Genomic DNA, 24,172 nt, shown 5'->3' on the forward strand with positions numbered 1-24,172 from the left:
GAATAGAATGAGGGGTTGATAGGTTGCTATTTGCATAACTGGATAGAGCAGATGCCATCATTTGAACCCAGGTAAAGTGGAGAGCCTGTCTGCTACTCTGGTTACCCTACATAATGTTAATATACCTAGAGTAAGGCTCACACAATGATGGGTGGTTGCTGCATGGAGATTCAGGGGAACACAGAGAGTCAAGTCTTGCATAGAATGAGATATAAACAGGTTGCTATTTGCATAGTGAGATAGAATGTTCATATCAATAGAACCATAGAGCCAATGAAGTATTGAAAATGACAACATTATAGACTAACCCTTCTAAGATTGATATTTATAATGCTTATTCATTGTAGGAAAGGAAAAAAAGGAAAGGGAAGGGAAGGAAAGGAAAGAGAAGGGAAGGGAAGGGAAGGAAAAAGGAAAGGAAAGAAAAGGAAAGGGAAAAGAAGAGGAAAGGGAAAAGGAAAGGGAAGGAAAGGAGAGGGAAAAGGAAAAGGAAAGGAAAAGCAAAAGAGGCAATTTTTTGCTTCATTTCTTACCTATGCTTAATCAGTGAATGGGCATTGCCTTGGTAAAATTGAGACTTGAAAAAGACCTCAGATTAAAAAGGCCAAAGTCTCTCACTGCATCTGAGGCCATCTCCAGTTGTCCTGATCTATATCTGGCCACTGGACCCAGATGGCTCCAGAGGAGAAAGTGAGGCTGGTGACTTTGCACAGCCCTTTCTCACTCAAATCCAATTCACTTGCTAGTCATGGCATCACCTTCCTGATGTCATGGTCCTCTTCAAGAATGAAGAACAAACAACAACAATCATTGTAAGAGTGCTGGATATGGAGTCAGAAAGACTTGAGTTCAAATCCTACTTCATATACTTATTAACTGTGTGACCCTGAGCAAGCCACCTAACCTCATATCAAATGAAATAGCATATATAAAGAACTTTGCCATTCTTAAAACCTATATGGTGCTAGCTATTGTCATTTTATTATTTAATAATTGTGAAATGCTACTTAACTATTGTGTTATCATTTGACTTTTCAACTTCTGATATTTTGTAAGCTCCTTGAGAGTAAATCTCAGGCCTCTTGCCTCTCTGCATCCCTAGCTGTCCCAACACAATGCCCTCCATTGATTGTTTGCATTTATACTCTTAAATACATCAATGAATCTATGATCTTGCCAACGTAAGTATTCCCTCCAGCCACAGATATTGTAGCTCCTCTGTGAATGCCAATACTGTGTGGCTTTTGTCCATGTCCCTTGGTATATCCACCAGAGGGTACCCACTACCTTGTTCTCTTGACTTCATGGATCCCTATGAAGCACATTGACCAACAGTTTATCTCTCACTTTTGCTATGTGACAAACCCCTTTCACCTTTCTTTTTAACTAGTCATACATTTCTCAGATGAAATCTTTTATGCCTTCTCCTGCATGATTTGTCATTTATTGTGGTCTAGGAGGGCCTGTCATCTGCCTCTCCATTACACCGTTCATCCCTGTGAATATTAAGTAAGCAAGTATTACAGTCTTTTCAAACAAATCCTCTCTTCTGTCATTCCTTCAGGGAAAGAGACTCTTTCTAGACACTGGGCACAAGCTTTGTAACTCACTGTCAGGTAGAAGAAAAGGGGGAGAGAAAGTAACTTATTTTTATTTCATGTTGGAACTTATCCTCTAGCATCAAGCTTTCTTCTTTTGCTATGGCATTCAGACTGGAATAAACAATTATTAGAAGGCTTTTGCAGTGATCAATAGATAATTTCTGAATTCTCACTGCTTGTAAATCAGCTGAGAGCATCATGTTTAATCAATATGGAAATCTGACCATAAGACTTGATAGTAAAGAGTCAAGCAATTAGGAGACCAGAAAGCCATGCACTCAAGACATTCTGCTCCCTCTCAATCCAGAACATACCAAAGGAACTATCAAGGAAGGGGTCCATTGCTTTTCTAAAACTGAGATCACACAGTTAAAAGAAAGAGGTTGCAAAATCAGAGCTTCTTAGGAGCAATCATTACATAAAAACATTGCAAAGATGCTTGTGAGCCTACTGTTCTCCAAAAATCATAAGACCTTAACACTTCTGCATTTCCTCCTTCATGCCTACATACCAAAGAAGAAGTTTAACAACATGCACGTAGAGAATCATTTCCGATCAAACTGTGGGTTTGCAGTCATAGTAAGCACTTTAAAAAGACAGCCGTTTATATGACATGTGAGGGAGTTCATGTTTTAATTACTTTATACCACCTTCCCACCTTGGTACTAGATTTCTACATTTATCAATTTTCATTTGAAAGCCTGATGTTAAGTTGCTTAATGTCTTAATTATTGATAGCTGTGGCTTTTTGTATTCTACAACTTATACAACTTGCTAATCTTACTATTTGTTGATATCAAAGTCAAGTCTAAGCTGAAAACATGCACATCTGTAATAATGTCAAATATACAAGAAAAGAGACATGACATTCTCAAAACTTAAGAGGTGTGAAAAAGCAATTTGCTCTACTAATTTTAGCAAAAGCATCAATTACTGGGTGTTGTTTCTCTCTGCCTTTATGATTTCCATCATAATTAATAAAATTGGAAGTTGTGTGTCTGTGTGTATCTCTTAGAAAGACTATGCTCCTTTGCAAGTGCAGAAAAGTAAGTTACAACCTTTGTGTTTCCTAACGTTTACTCAATTATCAAGGCACAGAGCCACTTTGGAATGTCTACAAACTTACATTATGAGCAGTAATGCTATTTTTTTGTACTGTGCACAGTATATATACTTTTTTAGATTTATACTAATAACCCATCTTACCAATCAATCCCCCTGTGGTAGTTATTTCTATTAAAGAACTGTACCTCCTCAAAGGTTTTTGGGCTGGGGGAGTTACTAATGATGGAAGGATGCATAACCAGGAACAAAAACAAAGCTGTGGTACCTGGAAAGAGGAAAGAAGGACAAAGGTCAACAGAGTCAAAGCATGATTTCCCAATGAACAGTATCATTTCACGTCAGTGGGAAAAGAAAGAAGGTAAGTGTCTGCAGTTATATTGTGCACATTTTTTGAATTTCATTTCTTGGAATTCTGACATTGTAAAGAAAATAGATTAACAACAAGGGAGATGTACCCATTAACCAGGGAATGGCTAAACAAATTGTGGTATATTGTAAGAAATGATGAATGTTTTGAACATAGAGGAGCATGGGGAGAACTACATGAAATGATGCAGAGTCAAGAAAATAATATATGCAATCTCTACAACAATGTAAATGAAAGGAATGACAAAAAAGAAAAAAAAAGAAAAATCTTTGCTCAAAAAAGTGATATGAGAAGACACACCCATTCCACTCCTTTGCAGAGGAACAAGGTCTACAAGTGTTATATGTTGTACATGTTTTCACACTTTTTCGATGTACTGATCAGTAATACTGAATTTTTTCCCGCTTCTTTTGTCTTAAGAATACTATTTGTTATATGGAATGTCTCCCTGCAAGAGAGAAGGAAAAGTGATACTGGGGAAATCATGGTGATACAGAAAGAAACAAAAGATTAAACAAAAACTTATTATTATTATTTTTTAAAGAAAGATAGTTTGATACAGTGCAAAGGGCACTGAACTAGGTATCAGGAGGCCTGGATTCTTATCTTGCTTCACTACTTATTTTCCACATGATCTTGGACAAAGAGTGTTGGTTTTGGAACAAGAGGGCTTGTGTTCGAATTCCAGGCCTGTTATTATTTCCTGTGTGAAGTTGGGCATGTCAACCTCTGTGGCCTCATGCACTTCAAACTACAGAACAAGGGGGTTGGACTAGGTGACCTCTAAGGGCCTTTCCAGCTCTATTATCATTTAATCCATAGTTTTGTGGTTTTGTGGTTCAGTTTTGTCATTTGAAAATACCTATTTTACCTATATTGTGGTCTTTGAGTGAGGGTGAAAAGAGATTATGTATATTGAAGCACCCTGCCAAGCAAAAACCTCTTGAAAAAATGCATTGTACTATACTAAAACCAAATCTGGCCCTAGGTTCTCATGTAAAGTTCCTTCTAATGTCTCTGAGCCTTGTATAAACTCCAGGCAAAACTGACCAGATCTCAACAAAACAGTTCAAAAGATTAGATTTAGCTTGGCATATGTTTCCGTATTCGTAGCTGCTTCCTACAGCAAGGTGTTAAATATGTAAATTTCACAGAAAAAAAGGTTTAAATTCCTTCAGCAACAGCAATTTTAAATGCTTCATTTTCTAATGGAGCCACATAGACTAAAAAGAACTGCAGTTTTGTGGGAAAGCAGATTCAAAGAGGTGAGGGTAGGTGTAACAACTTCTGAAAACCAAATTAACAGCACTGCTAAGAGGCATGATTGTAATGATAATTTAAATTTGAAGATCTTTCCCACCCATTAATAAGCCATGTGACCTGCTTATGTCACAGGAAGCCTAAGTCACATGTGGTAGGAGGAGCTTGCTGAGGGGAAAAGGAAAGTGTGTCACAGGAAACGCAGAGAGAGCAGTTAGAGCTGAGGGAAAGAGCAGACATGTGCTATGCTGAGAGTGATTGTTGGTGGCAAGGCCCTGGCAGGGAGTGGGAAGGTTATGGGCTGGAGCGGTTCTCTGCTGTGATACTGTGTATTGAATTCTTCGCTGCTGTGATGGATTGGGCTTATTGGTTTTGGGATCTGGTTCTCTGGTGTCTGAATAAATGGTTTACTTCTTCTATCTTCCGTATGGAGAGTCTCATATTTTGTGATACAGAACCACATAGGCATTGTGACAATTATTGTGTGTATTGTGATTATTGCCTTGCTAATACAATGATCAGAGTTCTCCTCATCTGTCATAGAGGCCCCCCCCAAAAAAAAAATCACAATTAGCCAGGTTTTGGCCATGTTATCAGAAAGATCCAAGTTAGACAAATATAAAATAAAATTCTATGTACAGATGAATCCTAGAAATCTGTTTTTCAAATACCTCATGAAACAGAGTAATAAAATAGAGAGAACACTTTTCTAGGAGTCAGGAAAGTTAGCTGTGTAACACCAGGTAAGTCACATAACCTCTCTGTGCCTCTCAGTTCCCTGATTTAAAAAATGTCCTCAAAGATCCCTTCTATCTCTAGATGTATGATTTATGATTCTAGTTACAGAGATTATAATATATACAATTTTTAATCTATGAATTCAGCATGCTTTGGCCAGAAATAGCTCTTGTAGTATCTATTTCTATATTTTTTTAACATCAATTGCACTATCATGTAATCTATTGAGAATACATCGGTTTAATTTTAGTTTTTCTTTCAGCTTGAGGTCTAGAAATGTTCACTAGATTTGGCCATGTAATGCTGTATGTCTCTCATTAGGGGTGATTATTTGTTGCAATTCTACTTGGTTATTATATTGCATGTTATTTCATGTGTAAAATATTTTTTCTTATGATCTTTTATTTTTAGTATTTTCTTTATATCTGTGATATCTATCTAATGTCAAAATGAGTCATTTTATCAAATACAATACTGTTGAGCAAGCAAATACAGGAAGATAGAGTCTAAATAAATACTTTTTTTCAAAAAATATGCCACAGAATTTTTATAAATTTGAAATATGATGAAAATGATTCATAAATGCTGGTGCCGCAGGAGTATAACTGTGTCTTTGTTGGATGAGGAAGGTTCCAGGTATATGACTACCCTTCAGATATGTATGGAGTTGGGTAGATTTTGAAGCAAAATAGAAGAATATGTACATTTTTATCCCAAGTATGTATTTTATGGAGAAGAAATATGACACAATGGAAGGAGCTTTTGGCTTTTGAGTCTTGTGTTACTGGCATTTAAATTTCACCTCTTACACTTATTCTTTGGGAAGCTTGGGAAAAAGTTGCTTCGCTTCTCTGGGCCTCAGTTTCTTTATCTATAAATTGAGGGTGGGTTGCACTAAATGACCCTGAAGTTCCCTCCAGCTCAATATCTATGAGGTATGCACAATTTTACATCTAATACTGTAGAGGAAAATATCTTTGCTATAGACGTTTTTACACATTAGTCCTATTCATTTCCAATTCAATTAAATTAAACAATCATTTATTACTTATCATGAAGAACACAAAAGTTTCATGGAACACTGGGTAATTCTGGCTGAGATTATCCCTAAATCCAATCATACGTACTCTTTGTGACTGTGGATAAATGGATAGACTGAAACTCATTTACTTATAATATGACAAGAAAACATTTTCTTTACAAATTTTATGTATAATGACTGGTGAAACAGAGTCCAAGATGTTCTTGGAAAATTGCACTCTATTTCCTGAAACTCATTGCCCTTATCTAAAAAAAAAAAGAAAAAAAAACATAACAAGGAGACACAGCTGATCCTTGTGTATGAGGTGGAAAACTAAATACAGGGAGATACAATCTTATTACTAAAGTGTTAAGAGACTGGAATAAACCAGTCAGGGATGTTGTAGAGGTGGGATTGGAAGTTGACCTGACCTCTAAGGTTCCTTCCTAGTCTAAGTTCCCATGATAACTGTGGTTCTCTACCTGAAACTGAAACCACGCACCTCTGACTTTCACTTTACTTTTAAGTAGGGTTAGAATATGTTCAAGCTATCATGTGTCAGGTCGGTTTTAGAAATGGGCACATGGAAACAACAAGTTCATCATGCCACATGATGCTGAATATCATGCCACATTCTCTAGGGGGACCAGACTTACTGATAGTGCTAAAGCACGTCTGACCATGTCGCATACCTGCTCAAGAATATAATAGGAGCCTAGATCTCGACTGGGAAGCACCTTACTGGTTATCTAATCCAACCCCCTCATTTTATAGATGAGGAAGCCATGAAACAGAAAGAGCTTTTAAATAACTTGTCTGGGATCACCAAGATAGTAAGTGACAGTGTTAGGATTCAAACGCCGGTCAAATAATTCGAAGTACATTCCTCTTTCTACTGTACCACACTCCCTGTCTATGGCTCACATTTCCCTCCAAGATAAAATACAAACTCTTCTGTCTGACGTTTTAAATCTTTCATGATGCAGTTTCAACCTTCTTTTCCAAAGGATTTCATATGACTCTACTTCAGGTAATCTGAATCCCAGCCAAATTGCCTTACTAACATCCATTTCTTGTCTCCATGGCTTTGAATATACTGTCCACCCATTCCTGCAATGCTGTCCATCCTCACTTTCATTTTGAAGAATCTGTAGGTTTCATCAAAGCACAGCTCATGCACCACCTAGTACACAAGACTCTTACTGATCTCCCTGGTTGTTAATGCTTTCCCCTCTGAAGTTACTTTGTCTTTACTCTGTATGTATTTTGTTTGTGCTTATATCTGCACATGTTGTTTCCAACCAATAAAATGTTAGCTCCCTGAGGATAAGGACTATTTTTGTTAGATTGAATTTTTTTTGGGGGGGGTTCTTTGTATCCTTGTAGTATAGTGCTTGGAGCATAATAATAAATTCTTGTTGGCATGAATAAATAGAAATATTGGGGCAGCTACGTGGCAAGCACTTAAAAAGATTTTTTTGCTTTATTGATAGTATCATACTCATCATTCCGTAAAAATACTTCTAATAATATTTCATTTATTGGCCCTAACAATGGTCAATTAGATGTATACTCTTTATATCTAGTGGCAAGAGTTTAACCTCTAAAGGATGAGAAGAATTGAGAATACAAGTACTGCTTTTAATGACTAAGTCTACTGCTGAATTAGAAATATTAAATCTTGGGGCAGCTAGGTGGTACAGTGAGTAGAGCACCGTCCCTGGAGTCAGTAGGACCTGAATTCAAATTTGGACTCAGACACCTGACATACTTACTAGCTGTGTGACCTTGGGCAAGTCACTTAACCCCAATTGCCCTGCCTTCTCCTCTCCCAAAAAAAAAGAAGAAAAAAATAAAGTATTGAGGAAATGTTACAGAGCAGGCAGAGTACTAGACTTGGAGTCAAGAAGATCTGGAATCAAATCCCAGCCTCAGACAGTTAGAAGCTGTAGCCAATTGACAAGGTATGTAACTTCTTGAATCTCTGTTTTCTTATCTGGAAAATGCGGATGATGATAATAACCTTGCCTGGCTGTTGTGAAGCTCACATGAGATATGTCTAAAGTTCTTTGCAAATCTTAAGATCCTATGTAAAAGTGAACTATTTATACAGCCAAAATCCAAGAGAGTCAACCAGAATCCCACAGTATCCATCCTAGAGGATAAAGATTAAAGTCCAGGAATGACAGTTCCAAGCTTTCGTTGGACCTTATTTTAATAATCTTATGGAAGCAAGTAGTTTGCGGAAAGAAATGTAAATGTTAGAGGAGGTGGGATGGCTTTCTGCTGGGTATGGGTATACAACATCTCCATTCCATAAACTGCACAAAACTTTGTTTATACCTGGGAGTTCAGCATGTCAGGCATCTTTTAGCTTGTTAAAAATAGTCATATCTGCCGAAGAGTCAGTTTAGCAAAGTACCATGTTGGGAAGACTGACAACCTAAAAAGGTATTTTTTTTTTCCCTGTGAAGTATTTACTGTGCAGGAAGACAGATACTTAAATGTCTCCCACTTGACTTTTGAGAAAGTTCTGCCATTCATCCTGGGATTACGTGAAGAACTTGATTTTAGAAGTGGTGATCACAACACTTGTCAATGAAACCCTTTGAGGATAGGTAACATTTGGCATGGAATTTACATATTCAACCAGCATGGCATTTGTTTTCATCTTTTCAACTTGAAAAAAAGAAAATCATTTTGATGTGCCTTTAAGTACGTTATTGAGCTAAACAATGATTATGCCTGGAAAGAAAAGTCTTAGTTCTTCAGAATTTAAAGAAAGCATTTTCAAAGTGACAAAAGGACTATGTAAGCTATCAGATCATTTGGCTTGTTACATGACTATTTTCATCAAAATATAAGGAAAGAGGTCTCACCAGTTTTCTGAGGTCCTATTACCAAAAATTTGGGTAATCGATCACAGGTTTTTTCTTTAGACCAGATATCTCTGTGGCGTTTGTCATCACAAGGATTCTAATGGGGAAAAAAGAATGAGCATCAAGGACCAGTATATAAAATTATTTTTTTGGTATTGTCTGACAATTCTTCAACCCCAGCTACTCAAAACCATCTCAGGAAGCATGGTTGTGCTATATTTTCTCCTAGAACTTATGGTATATCATCAATGAATCTTTTATACAAAGGCATTCTATATATACTGAAGTTGATATTCCACTCAGGATGGAAATAGGGGAGAAGAAAAACACTATGGGACATCAAGAAAATAGCCTCACATTATTTCAATACTTTCTATATTAACATTTTGAAGTCTTAATTTCTTTCTATAAAGTTTTTTTTTCTTGGCCTTATTAGCCTGCTATGCAGGGGATTCCTGCAAACCTAAAGGATTCTAGAGTATCAGCATTCAACAAATAACCAAAATATAATGGGTTTGATTTTTATCTTATATAACTCTTTGACTGTTCGTGCTGAGATTTAAAGGATAAGAATTTGTCCAATAATACAGCTAATACAACTATTTCTGTTAGATGTCCTTAATTTCAGTACAGATGTTTAGAAAATGTAGAAATGTACCTATTTTCTTATTCACTGAAAATGTCACATTTTAAAATGGGGCAGAAAGAAAATTAATCGTTAATTTAATTCATTGGACTACATATATGCAAACTTATCATATAAGATTCATCTTAAGATTCATATTATTTAATTTCAACATCAGGGTGCATATTATTTGGAAAAAAATTAGGACTACAGTATCTTTTATCATTACTCTCAAAAGTGGTCAAGAGGGCCTAGCTTATATTTCTGCTCTATAAATATTATAGACTATAGCATTTTGAAGCTGTAGCTTATTTTTAACACAGAACAGATGTAAAGAAAAAAAAAAAACTAGGATATTCATTTTGGCAACTGCCTTGTAGAGGGATCAGTTTGGAATCTGTCACTTACAATAACCATACCATGGGAAAAAGGTATTAAATTAAGAAGAAAATTACCTCTGATGATAGTGACTATTATTTTGTGATATTAATTTGTAGTGCTTAAAAAGTATGGTCCGTGTAATTATTAGATTCCCAAGATCAAGCACTGAAAATCGGTTGGTTAATTTTCTTATTTTAAAAATAAGAAAACTGAGAATGAAGGAAGTCGAGTGACTTGGTTATTTGCCCAAAGTTTTACAGATAGAGTCAAGAAGTTAAAAAGAAGATATGGGATTGAACCCCAGATTTTCACCTCCAGATCTAGGACTTGTCCTGTAGTTTTACATGGCCTTCAATTGCATAATCAAAGGTTACGTTTTTTTTGGCTCTGTTCATTTTTGTCTGGGATTAATGCGTTCTGTGACAATTCACTTAGAAGTCAGAATTGCAAGAATCTGATTTGAGTCTAGTTCCAGAGTTGAGGGCATCTTCAATTTATAGATGCATTCATCCCTGAAGTTTTTCACGTTTTTATTTTTTCTTTAAAGGGAGGCAACAGGTAGTCCAGTTTGGCTGAAACATAAAATGTCTACAGGGGAGTAACATGGAATCAGTCTGGGAAGAGAGATTGGAGCCAGATTGTAACCATCAAAGTGTAAACAATATGAAGATGGTGTATTATTACGTTTGGAATCAAGTGAGACCAGGGATCAAATCTAACCTCTATCATTTACTAGCTGGGCCAACGTGGGCCAATTACTTAACATATCTGACTTGCAGTTTTCTCATCTATAAAATGGAGGTGAAACGAATAGTACTGACTGCAAAGGTTTTTGGTAGGATCAAGTTATATAATGTAAATAAATCATACAAATATTAGCTATCACTTAAAGGCAAACACTTTCCCTGACAGCACCCCTCAAAAAAGAGCCTTGGAATAAACCTCTGTGAAGAGGTTTTTCTGTAAGCAGAGCAAACTCCTGTTCTGCTACTTCTGCTTCTTTGGCAGTAGAGTGAATTCTCCCTTGCTCCTCTCTTCCCCCTCCCTCTTTCCCTTCCTCTCTCTCTGTTTCTGTGTCTGTCTCTGTCTGTCTTGGTCTCTGTCACTCTATCTCTCTGTGTCTGTCTCTCTCCGTCTCTCTGACTCTCTCTCTTTTCCTTTCCCCCACCTGCTTCTCTGTCTCTGATTATTTGTTTTGTTTTCAGTCATAAAGCCATGCTGCAATCTTATAAAATTTTCCTTCCAAAGTTGCATGAATCATTGGAGTAGCACTTAGTCCCTGGGTTGGGAAGTCATTTCTATATTGTCCACTACCCTTTGATAACTCTGACATCTTGCCTTACCTGGCACTTCTTAAGCATAAATATTTCCTACCTAATACATTCTCATACACCTTCAGCCTGGCAAAAATAAATAGAAAAATCAAAACATGGATCAATAAATGAATAAATATGTAAATGATATGTAAGTAAATGCACAAATAAATAAGCGAGTCAATAACCAAATAAATAAGGTAACAAATAAATACCATCCCTTTCTGATTCGACAAACTCTGCTAAATACATTTTTGGAGTTTTTGCATTTCATGACTTTTCAAAACCAAGGGGTTAAGAGTGACTATGGTATAGCACTTAGAGGTCCACTTGAAGTAAGGAAAACGTGGTCCCAAGTCCTATTCCTGGTACACACTGGTTGTGTGACCCTGGATAAGTCACTTATCTTTTCAGTGTCCTGGACAACTAATCTTATGAGAATGTAGATTATAGACATGTTCCTAATCTGTAAAAGGAAAATGCAGTGGAAGCAGTTTCCACATTCAGAATTCTCCAGACCTATTAAGAAATCACAGATCTGAACCACATCATCCTTATCTTTACCATCCTAAAAGTTACCATGGAAATATTGTTTAGACACCAAGACAATTTCTCACTCACATTGTTTGCTAAAAAGTCAAAGATTTCAGCAATAGAATTCAAGGGCTATTTAAATCTCCCAACTCTGGAAATAATTAGATTTTATATAATAACAATAATAATAATAATAATAACTATATAAGTTTCAAGTTTGCAAAGCATTTTACATGTGATATCTCATTTGGTCCGTGATCTTTTAGGCAGGTGTTATCATTATCCTTGTTTTATAGATTAGAGAACTGAGATTAAGGAATATTAAATGATTTTTCTAAGTATCACAACTAGTAAGTGTCTAAAGTAGGATTTGAACCCAGGTCTTCTGAGTATAGGATTCTATCTAAGAGCTTTGAATCTTCAGGTATGGGTTAAGATTGTCTTATAGAAGCAAAAAAAAATGCTATGGCTCTCTATTTTTTTTTTAGCCTTAGCTTATCTCTGTTTTACAAATCAAGTCCCATTTCTGAGGCAATCTTACCTGCCAGAGAGGGTCTTTCTGCTCCGGGAAGAGCTCAAAGTACTTGTGAGCCAGCTGCACTGGAGGCAGAGTCTGCAGTCTCAAGTTAGTCCAGCTCTGCAGAAAGTTGGCCAAGTTCACAAATGTATATAACCCCAGGCGATCATTCCCGTAGTTGGACAAATGGGTCATGAAGATGCTGATCTGAAAAGGACAAAAGCACCAAGTCAATTGCAGTGTGTTATGTGCTGCTGACACGAGAGGGCAGTGTAGTCACAGTCTTTTTTATATTTCCTTAATCCTGTGTTGTTTTTTTTTTTTTTTTTTCTGTTTTCTTTTTTCCTTCTTTGACATACACAGGAGTTTTGGTTCATAAAGGTTTACTGAATTGGAGGTATGAAGAAATACTTCATTATGAAAATGTATAGTGGAAGAGGTGAAAAGATGATGCTATGCTACTACAAGATAAGCATTTTCTAGATGCAATTAAAAAAATATCCCCACCCCCAAAAAAATGTCCACTGGGCAAAGACTTCCTGAGTACTAGTCATATAATAAGGCATTAAACAATAGTTATAGAATTATCACCTCTGACTCAAAAATTACATATGAAGGCACAGGGTTATGGAACCTGCAGCCCCAAGGACACATGTGGCCCTGTAGGTCCTCAAGTTTGGCCCTTTGACTGAATCCAAACTTCACAGAACTCCTTGTTTGGAGTTCACCTAGACTGATTGAGCTAAAAAAGCTAGATTTAGGGACAGAGGATCTAGGCTTGGTTTTTAATTCTGCCTGTTGCAGGGCAAGTTATGGTTTCTCCATTTCTAAAATGAGGGAGTTGAAAAATATACCTTCAGAAGTTCTTCCCTAAATATATGATCTTCTGATAAGACAGAAGCAAAGAGAGAGCCACAGTATAACACATTCATGATTAATATCCATAAATAGCCTGGTTCCTTAATTCTACCCCAGCTGAAGCTTCTTCTGACATCCAGTTTTAGTACCAATAAGGGAATATCAGCTGTCACTAAATATTTCAACTCTCATAGTCCAAGTCCTTCATATTAACTACGGGTATGTGTAGGCAGATGGGGGGATAAGGGTGGGAATGGGGTAATGGACAAGATCTTTCAAATAAATAGGCATGCACAAAATTTATATATACAAATAACTAATATTAAAATAAATCACGTCTCCAAAAATCCTAGCAAGATCAAAGGAAAAAAAAAGATCCCCTGGGAAATTATTTTTTTTAAAGAATCCAACAGAATTTCAGGATAATAAAGCAAAGAATTCTTTACTACAATTCTTCAGAATGTCATTTGACCTATATTTCTTCCTATCTCTTGTCTTCTCCACCACATTTAAATTTCTTCCCCACATTAAACCAAAGCCAGTTATTTATGTATCCTTCCCAGAATTAATGAGTCTTATAGTTGGTCAGCAAGTCTAACACAAAACGAAACAAGAATTTCCTCTACAAAGCAACTCACAAGTAGTTATCCAGCCTCCCTCATGAGGGGCAATTCTCTATTTCTGAAGGTATCTTTTCCACTTTGGGACAGCTCTAATTTTTAGGTTATTTATTCTTATTTACCCTTCAACATCCCCCCCCACTCCCCCTCGCTCCCCACCAAAAAAAATCTGCCTCCTTGCAATTTCCCTGAAGCCAGGCAGAACAAGTTTAATCTTCCTCCCCCATCATAGCTCTTCAAATACTTGGGCATATATGAATTTTGAGCAGGGGGTTGGATTACAGATCTGTTATTCACTATTTATGAGATCTTGCACAGGTTGAGTTCTCATCTGTAAAACAAGTGGGTTGGGTGAGATGATCTCTGGCTCACTTTATTTCTTAAATTCACAATCCTAGGATTAAAGTAATTCACAGGAATATGCTCATTATTAATGTTATCTAAACTATTGCAGAGGTTTCTTAGCACAAATAAATAAATAAATCATTGGCCAGGAGACCAAAGGTAGTTTGCTTGGCCTCTCTCAGTCTCAGTTTCTTCAACCCTTCCTCTCAGGGTGGTCATGAAAAAAGTGCTTTTTAAAGTATAAAGTAGTATGTAAATGTGATTAGCAACAATTATAAGGAAAAGGACAAAGAAAAAAATCAGGTAAAAACTAGATATGGAAGTAAAAACTTATTTGTTGATGAATATAATAATAATAAGTGAATATATGAAAGATCAGGAATTTCATTAACATAGGGGATTCTGCTATGGAAAATCCATTGAACAATGAAGAACATAACTCATCTCTGACATAAATAAGTAAAAATAATTACTTGTAGCCCATAGAGTAAAGACTTAACCTGGGATCTATAAAGGCACAAGGGACCTTACGGATAGATTTCAGAGGTTCATAAATTTTGATGTGAAAAATGTGCATCTTTATTTCCACTAACCTCTAACTGAAGTTAAACACTTTTTTTTACTTACAAATGCAAGTAACAAACATTATTCTGAGGGCATAGGCTTCACTGCCAAAGGAGTCCATGACACAAAAAAGGTTAAGGACCCCTGATGCAAAGAATAAGTGATTTGCTAGTATCATACAGCCATTAATGTCATAAGAGGGTTAAAAAGCCAAGTCTTCTTAACACTAAGTCCAATATGCACTACCTTTAGTGTTACTGTATCAGGGAAATTTTTTCATTTGCTGAACTGGGCACCTCCCATGGAACTATGCATGGCTTCATAGGGAAGGTCATGTGTTTCACTTTCCCGAGATGGATCAGTAATGCCCTATTTGTTCCTGTGAAGGGGATTTTGTTGAAAACAGCTGGTGACTGACCTAGGAAGAAATGAAATGTCCCTTCATTAAGTTATGAGACACAGTTCCACCTCTTTCTTTTGATCTGATTAGGACTCTGCTAGCTCTCTTTGGACTTCTGTAAAGGAAGTAGAGAGAGTAAGAGATGAATTTTTTTTTTTGAGACCCAAATGGTTGCTGCAAAAATGTGGTAGTTAGAAGCTGTGCTTGCCTAAATGATCTAAAACTGAACTTCAAATTCTTGGCTACATCTTGTTCCCCCCCTCTCCCCACTCCCCTCTCTCCTCTCCTGAGTCCAGTTCACCAAAACAAGATCCTGAGAGATGGATATTTCTAGTCCTGATGGTTACCTGGGGAGTTTGAGAGGGTAAAATTATTTTGTAAGAATATTGATTTTAATTTCTAATACTTTAAATATTATATATGTATGTTTATATGCACATATATGTAAATAGATATAGATATATACTATTATCAAAAAGAAGTTGTGTTAGAAGGCCTCAAACTTTTTGGTCTTGCGACCTCTGAAAACTCTTGAAAACCAAGGACCTCAAAAGACTTTTATTTATGCGGGTTCTATGTATCTATCTCTCTGTTTCTATATCTATGTCTATCTATATCTGTCTGTCTATCTATCTATGTATCTATCTGTCTCTCTATCTATCCTCGTTGATAATAGTGATACCCTTTTATCCTTTCTGCAATATCAAAGTACATAATGTGTAAAACAACCTTCCAGGAAAAGACCCAAAATTTAGGTAAATAAGATGGAAAGGAATTGTAACTGTTACTATGGAAGCAGCCACTTCATACAGAAAGGAAGCTATTTTATTCATAAAGGACTTGGAAAAGTCTTCACAGCAAGGAAAATTTTTTGACTCTATAGGATATTTTAGACAGCTTGTATTAATCAGATTGATGACAATTCTAAACAGTTCCTTTGACTCTGATTCCTAGATATAATGAGAGTTTCAAAGAAAACCTCCCAGGCACTGAACAGGCTGAAAATCCAAGCCATCAGAATAGTTAAGTAGTAAGAGACCACTTTACTAATTTAAATAGTCCCCTGTGAATGAATTATCATCATCATCATCATCATCACCTGAAAGAAAATGGAATGTTAAGCATTAAGGAACTAAAAGGAACAAATTCATAAAAGTCTAGACAATATATAAATCACCCGAGATGAAAGAAAAATGATATTAACGTGCAATACTATAAGGAATCGGGCAAAAATATAATTGTCCGCTATTAAGAACAAGAAAGAAAAACAGAAAAGAAGAGAAATAAGTGGAATTCTATTCCATTGAGCAAATCCGTCCATGTTTAGCTTCCATGGTGATCAAGGAGATGTATTTGAAAGAGGCCCTAAGTTTCTCTTCACTCTATCTCAGCATAGGTTTTACCTTAGAATTTATATAATGAAAGCACTTGTAGTGTTATTTTAAATAGCCTAAGAGCAGACTCAGGCAGTAGTGGAATTTATAAGCACAACTTTTATCCAGTATGGCTTCTTTTTTAAAAAAATGAGGTTGTTCAATTTTTCAGCTATTTCCACAGTGTTTTCAGTTCTATTATTCTTTCCAACCCCCTCCACACAACTACAAAAAGAGCAAACCAAAGGAAAAGTTTTATGAAAACAGTTCTTTAATTTGGTAGTTCCCATATAATGTCTGGTAATGAAAAAATTTCCTCCCAAGTCACATATATACAAATATATATGTATATGATATGCATATATATATAGACACATACACACATATGTATATATGTATAGCTTTGTTAGAATGATATGGTAAAAAGAGTACTGACTTTGGAACCTGACCTTTTCGATTCCAATCTTGACTCTGCAGCTTATTAGCTGGATAACATAGGGAAAATAAATTTAACTGTTCTATGCCTCAGTTTCCTTATCCATAAAATGGGGAGGTTGGACAAGATTGCTGCTGAACCATTCAGTTTTCTTTCCAATGCAGCTAAATAATAATTGCAATTTTTCAGAAATTCAGAAACTAGGTTTCTGAGATTATTTATCTTCATAAAACTCAAATAAGGTTCCAAACTCCCATTGCTTATGAAAAAAAACAAGAACAAAAAAAAACTTTGTAATTAAATATATTAGTGTACAAGCACAGAAATATGTATTTGTTCACCACTAGTGTAGAAACTTTTAACTAATGAAGATTAGCAACTAGTCCATAATTTGTAGTCTTAAAGATTTCCCCGAGGCACTGAGAGATTAAGTGATGCCCAAGGTCATGCAGCTATCATTGGATCAGAGGAAGAAATTGGGTACAGGCCTTCTTGACCTCAAAGCCAGACTTTTACCTACTGCATTCATGCTAAACTCTTATTTTTTAAATCTATTTACCTATACACACACAGACACATATACACGCACATATTTTAACAGCCATTAGGTCAAATTCCCTGTCTAATTTTAGTAGACATTTATCTCATCAGCACTGCATCTACACTGCACTTGCCTAACTTACACGTTGGTCAAACAAAATGGAAAAGTCAGGGATACTGTCAATTTGTGGAATGATTTTATTTTTCCTCTCAGAATACATTTCAATAATCTTAGGCAAATTTCTTTGCTTTGCCATTCAAAATAGAGTGATACTGTTCAGAATACCCATTGCTGAGAGCAAAATATGCTCCATCGGTGGGAAAAATAGAGAATGAAAAATATTTTTAAGAAGTCTTGAAAATGTAGTGAGAGTCCTTGTTCTGTGTGCAACAAATGAGCCCAATTAGGTTCTCTAAGCAGCCAAGACACTTATTAGGTGGGTTTCAACTTTTTCCTTTTCTTAAAATAGACTGTCTTCCACCCCTATGTCTTTTCTACTTTTCTATCTCAGTTTTTTTGTCTATCCATTTTGACATTATGCAAAACATATGAGATATAATGTCACAAAACAAAAATCCTGTTTCACAGGGAATAAATATTTGAAAAAAATTACTTAGTGACACTTCTTGACTTGGTTCTCCAGGTGAAACATATTGCCACGTAGAAGGACATCATTTATCAGGACCAAAACCAAAGCCCCCTGAAACTTCAACTTCTTTTAAAACTAGAACTTCAGTAATTTTTTTAATGGATAAAAATTTCTCTTTTGGGAAGTAATAGTATCACCATACGCATACATACACACATATATGTAATACATTTATACAATACACACATTGAATGTATGTATTGCTGAACAGGTAGCCTTTCCAAGTTTGTGTATTATTATTTAGTTTGGAAAGTGCAAGCTGACAAGCAATGTGGCTGTTCTCAACAGAGAAATAATTGGAAATTTTTTCACCAAAAATGTTAGTCTGATTTCTTAATGGTATCCTTCTTCCATATACCTGCTTTGACCTATCACATTTATAATGTCAGTTCACCTCTTGGCAATTCCTTAACTGCCAACAACTTCAGTTCTACACTGGAAGAGAAAAAGAAATAAAGGAAACTTGAAAAGGTTACTAGTTCAGCAAACGGCATTTTTTCGCTCTTTTCCCCAAAGGGAAGATTTTTAATTTTTTTTAATGCTCCATAGCTGAGATTAAAAAAAAATTGAATGGCTCATAATAAATCATCTTTAATATATACTCATTTTCAACAAAATGAAAAAATGTCAATACAGAGTCTAATTTCATTTCTGTGATATTTCTTACTACAAACACTGTCTGAGTAATTATTTGTAACCAAAAGACTAATTGGGTGCTTAAAATTAAATTATGGGAAATTTTGCCAAAAGGCACACATTTGATCAGTAGATGAGGGATTTTTTTAGCACATACACCACAGATTATATGTACGTGTAGTTGATAAAAAGTTGTTTATGTGTAGTGTCAACATGTAGCGGTTAGATATATAGTTAGCATTTGTGAGAAAGGGAAGAAACAGCCCTATTTGACACTGAACTCAAAGTGGGATAACTTAGAAAAGAAACATCAGATGAGTGATATCTCTACTAAATTCTAAGTATTTGATGACCTATCAAGTACTAACAACAAAAAGTTGTCCTAGTGTTCAAAAACAGTAAGGATTTATAATATAACTATCACATGTCCTCTTTTTGAAAAAGAAATGTGACAGCTAGCTGAGAGGTTGCTATGGTGTAAAGCAAAGTACCAAGGAGTTGGGCACAGTTGATTTGAATTTGATTCCTGATTTTATCAGTTTCTAGTTGCATGACTGTCATTCTCTTCACCTCTCTGAGACTTATTTTTCTCATCTATAAAAGAGAAATAATGATACACTATGGATTTCAAAAGGCTGCATACTAGTTGGTGATGGTCAATAGAGCTATACATCTATAAATGTGTGTGTGCATACACACATACAGAAATATATATTATTATATGGATGTATGTGTATGTAAGAAAAAGGGACTTATGGTGCTCTTTCCCAATAACATTTGCATTTTTAATAAGATACAGAGCAAAGATTAACTCAAAGAAATTTATATGTGTGTATGTATATGTATATATGTGGGTGTACACCTACATAGACACACACATGCAAACACAATTGGAACTTTTTTTTTCCCAAACAAGCAAGTTTGGAAAGAAGGTAATATCTAGATTTTGCCCCATTTTATTTTATTTCATCTGTTTATACAAAAATATTTAAAGTGTGTTGGGTGTGGGCAGAATAGGACTAACCCAGAGCTTTACTCTCCCAATTGATTACCCTGCTTAGGCTGAATATACTCTTGAAAACAAATTAGAAATCAAGTTAATTTCAGCAAGATTATACCCGGAAGGGTATACCTGGAAGGAAATGAAACCTTGTCTAAGGACCTTTTCAATCTTGAATCTCTGGAGGAAATGATGATTCCTGGGCTATGAACTCTAGTGAATGGAAGAATGATGAAACTCTCCATAGAAATAGTGTCAAATGCTGCAGGGGACTTAAGAAGGAGAAGACAGAAAAGACCTTTGGTTTTTAGCATTGATACAGAAGAAATTGAGTCACAGAAGTGAAATTCCTGAATCAAGTTCATGCCACTCATCAGTTTCAAGGCTGGGGTTTAAACCTTATATGCTGGCTTCAAAACACTGACCATAACACTATACACCGCCCCCTGCCCCTGACATTATTTAGGGGAACAACCTTTGTGGTGAAGCATCCACACCAATTATTGACAACCTACAGGACAATCAAGCCAATTTGACTGAAGCATCAAAACACTCTGAGGGAGAGATCAAGGGAGGCATGTCCTAAGCAGGTCAAACTACTCTCCCACTTCAACTACCACCTTGTTAAAGTACTGAAGCACAGTTAAAATTAATGCTCCTAATTTTTAATGATAATAATGATAGCTAGGGTTTATATAACACTTTAATGTTTGTAAAGCACATTAAAAATTACCTCATTTCATCCTCATCCTGTTTTTCTACCTTGTTCCTGAGTCATTGCTGCAGTCCTTGAAAGGGAAAATTCATTTCAAAAAGACTTGGCAGAGATCTCTTAACATTTTGGATTAGAGGATCTGATTACCCATGAAGAAAAGCTGGTAGGAAAAGCCAATCATTCTAAATTAGGGACAGATTTCAAAGGCACCATGCAGGAGGTCAGTGTCATTTAAAGCAATTTGGCTTCAACCAATTCACCTTTTCACAACATTTAAGTTTTTTACTTAATTTCCCTATCTATACTCAGAAGTGCAAGTTCAGCCCTTTATAAGCTAATGATTGATGATTAATTAGTCCTTCTGTAACATGCCAGAATCACACATACCATTGGTTTAATGCAGTGCCATTATTTTAGTTACTGAACAAACGTTTACAAGCCACAGGAGTGTATCTAACTCTCAGGCCACCTATATCCAATTAATTTTCTGTTGTGTATATTGTATGTGCTGTTCTGACATTGTCTCCACATTATTCAGGAAGGTTCAGTTGTAGGTAATCAGAGAATAGACAACAGCTGTTCTTGCTCCATTAGACTCACAAAATGATGGAATAATTAATATGGTTGAAGCTTCTGCTAGATTAAAAAGAGTGGTTAAGAAAAATCTCTATTTGAACATAAAGATAAAAGAAATGTTGGACCCAATTTGCTATAAAAACATCCCTTGTTCTCTGCTTACTTTTTTAGCCCCTTAGCTATGCAACATTTGTCCTCTGCAGGAATAGAGAAACAGGTTTGCAAAGACACAGAGTCAGTAGATTAATTAAACATCCTTAGTTGTCCTTATTATAACCTGCAGGAATTCAAAATATTTTCTCAAAGGGAATGTAAGTGCATACCTGCTTCAAATGAAGTTAGGGCTCCCTGATGAAACTCCAGCCTCTGGTTTGTGTTTGAATAAATTGAATTTTATATCCTCTCAAAGCTAGTTTCATTTAACGATATTGGAGGGGAGAACAACCCAACAAGCAAAGTCCCTTTGAGTTAAGCACTGCAGCAGCTTGTTAAATGTTAAAAAACATATGGGAGGGCCAGGTTAAGTGACATTCCAGAAAGTTTGCAAAGCTTTCTATAGTCCTAAGCTGCTCCCTAAGAAGCTATTTTCTTTCCTCCATCACCAATATTCTCCTCTGCAGGATGCAGCATGGTATGTTGAATAGACAACTGGTCTCTGAGCCAGCCTTTAATGCTTTCCTGGCTGAGATGCTTACCTGGGTGAGTCATTTAAATACTCAGTTCCCTCTAGGCAATTGTCTAAGGACTAAGTTGCAGAAAAAAGTATCTACATACATTGGTAGAGGGAATTTCCTCATATTGGAGTTTCCTATGTCAGTGAAACGATAGATTCAGTCTCTATCTCTATCCTCCTGCATATGTAATATATGGTGCTGAATCATAGAACATCAGAATCTCAGAAGCTTAGCACAGGCTCTGGCACATAGTAGGCACTTAATGCTTATTAAATTACTGGCTGATAAGAAGAATCCAAAGTGCAGGTGATCTGAAGGTCAATGGAACTATATTTGGCGGTTATAATAGGCTACAGGATGCAATGAATGGCTAAGACATGGGATAACAAGGCCGTGTGTAATTGGACAAGAAGGAGAACCGGCCAGGTAGTGAGAGTGAGGGACCAAAGATGGGTAGCCTGAGCTCCACATTAGTAGCCACAAATATTAAAAAAGTCAAGAGGAGGGACTACAATCCATTGGAATGCTCTATGGAGGATTTGTGGAAAGACAGAGCAGCAAAAACTTCACGGGATCAGAATAGGTAGGTTGCTATCTCTACCAGTGGAGACAGCACCTAAGTCAGTGAGAGCACAGATCTAAGTAAATGAAGCTATAAGAAGAGGGTTGGGACGGGGCTGAATTCTGTGGAATGAGGTTAAATAGAGAGGAAGACGGGTTACAATAGAAAGCCATTTCCACATTAGGATGAAAATACCAGAGTCAGTTTAGGTTTATGTACCTACTAAAGAGAAGAGATATGAGAGTAGCAGCTAATATTAATATAGTACAGTAAGTTTTACAAAGGACTTAACAGATATTAGTCACACAACAAACCTGGGAGGTAGATAATATTATTATCTCCATTATACAGATGGGTAAAGTGAGGTAAACAATGATTCACTGATTTGCTTATAGTCAAGAACTAGTTAAATATCTTGAGCTGGGATTTGAACTCAGGTCTATCCTGACTTCAGGTCCACTGGGCTATGCCCACTACTTAGCTGCAACAATTTTTGTTGCTTTTTCATCTTTTCCCAGTACTGTAATCATGCCAAGGTACCTGGAGCAAGGTCCTACTTGGGAACTCCAGGGGTCCTGCTGATAGATCACCAATTATTTGCATTTTCAGGCATTAATGGCTATTTGGGGGCCATTATTAACACAATATTTTTACTCATTACTATTTTTTTCTAAGCTGAATGAAAGATCATGCTGTAGGTAGGTGCTGATGTAAAGACAGTGAAAATAAAATAGTTCTTTAAAATTGAAGACAGAAAAAGAAGTCAATTAAAGTGGAAGGGTAAATACCTGATTAAAGACATATTGGAAGGACATTTCAGGTGAGATTATAGCAAACTCTATTGTTCAGTCATTTTTTTCTGTTGTATCTGACTCTTTGTGACCCCATTTGGGGTTTTCTTGGCAAAGATATTGAAGTGGTTTGCTATTTCCTTCTCGAGCTCATTTTATAGATGAGGAAACTGAGGCAAACAGGGTTAAGTGACTTGCCCAGGGTCACACAGCTAGTAAGTGCCTGAGGCCAGATTTGAGCTCATGAAAATGAGTCTTCCTGACTCTAGGACCAGCACTCTATTCATTGTACTGCTTAGCTATGCATAGTGAATTCTAAAATATCTAAAAATAAATATCTAAAATATCAAAACTTCTAAGACGCATAATACCTGAAGACCATTTGCGGATAAACTCTTTTGCAGTTTCAGTTTTAGATTGAAGAAGGAGAAGGAAATAAACACTTATATAGCACCTACTATGTGCCAGGCATTGTACTAAGTGCTTTACAAATATGTTATTTGATCCTCACACCAACCCTGCGAGGTAGGAGCTGCTATTATCCCCATTTTACAGTTGAAGAAACTGAGGCAAACAGAGGTTAAGTGACTTGCCTAGGGTCTCACAGCTAGTAAGTGTATGAGGCTGGACATGAACTCAGATCTTCCTGACTCCAGGCCTACCACCTATGTTTAGTTAAAAAAGAGATTAAAAATATGCACTGTATCCTCCTGTTGTCACAATCACTTGTTATAATTTGGCATTGAGAATGTTACTTCATATACCACAGAGAGTGTGCTCAAATGCACACACACACACACACACACACACACACACACACACACTGTATACATTAATTGAATTAGACATTGTAGTGTTTCTGAGGGAAAGGAACGTGAATTACATAAGATGAGAAGGTTTTATAATCTGCTTCCTTGGAAGTTGCACTCACACTAATAAAATCAGAGATATAAGAGATTAATTGTCATAGTATGATTTGCTATACTGTTATCATCTTTCAGCCATCTGCCATCTTCCAACTCTGCCTTTCTTAAAATTACAACCTTGTAAATAAGGTTGATTTCCCAGTTTGCCACTAGTCGGCAAGCATGTCATCTTATGCTTAAAAATACTTTAAAGAAACATAGATGG

General features: G+C 36.2%; 1 protein-coding gene across 1 annotated transcript in view; it reads right to left on the reverse strand.

Annotated features, from left to right (window-relative positions):
- The window catches only part of LOC118853428 (bifunctional heparan sulfate N-deacetylase/N-sulfotransferase 3), a 204,865-nt gene that overhangs the window by 24,812 nt on the left and 155,881 nt on the right, over window positions 1-24,172 (reverse strand). Inside the window, exons 6-8 of the mRNA XM_036763515.1 lie at window positions 12,326-12,508; window positions 8,932-9,028; window positions 2,808-2,931 (exon numbers count right to left, since the gene is read on the reverse strand). Coding sequence (XP_036619410.1) covers window positions 2,808-2,931; window positions 8,932-9,028; window positions 12,326-12,508 — 404 coding nt within the window. The remainder of the gene's footprint in view (window positions 1-2,807; window positions 2,932-8,931; window positions 9,029-12,325; window positions 12,509-24,172) is intronic.

The sequence above is a fragment of the Trichosurus vulpecula genome, chromosome 6 (genome assembly GCF_011100635.1).
Source record: "Trichosurus vulpecula isolate mTriVul1 chromosome 6, mTriVul1.pri, whole genome shotgun sequence".
Classification (NCBI taxonomy): domain Eukaryota; kingdom Metazoa; phylum Chordata; class Mammalia; order Diprotodontia; family Phalangeridae; genus Trichosurus; species Trichosurus vulpecula.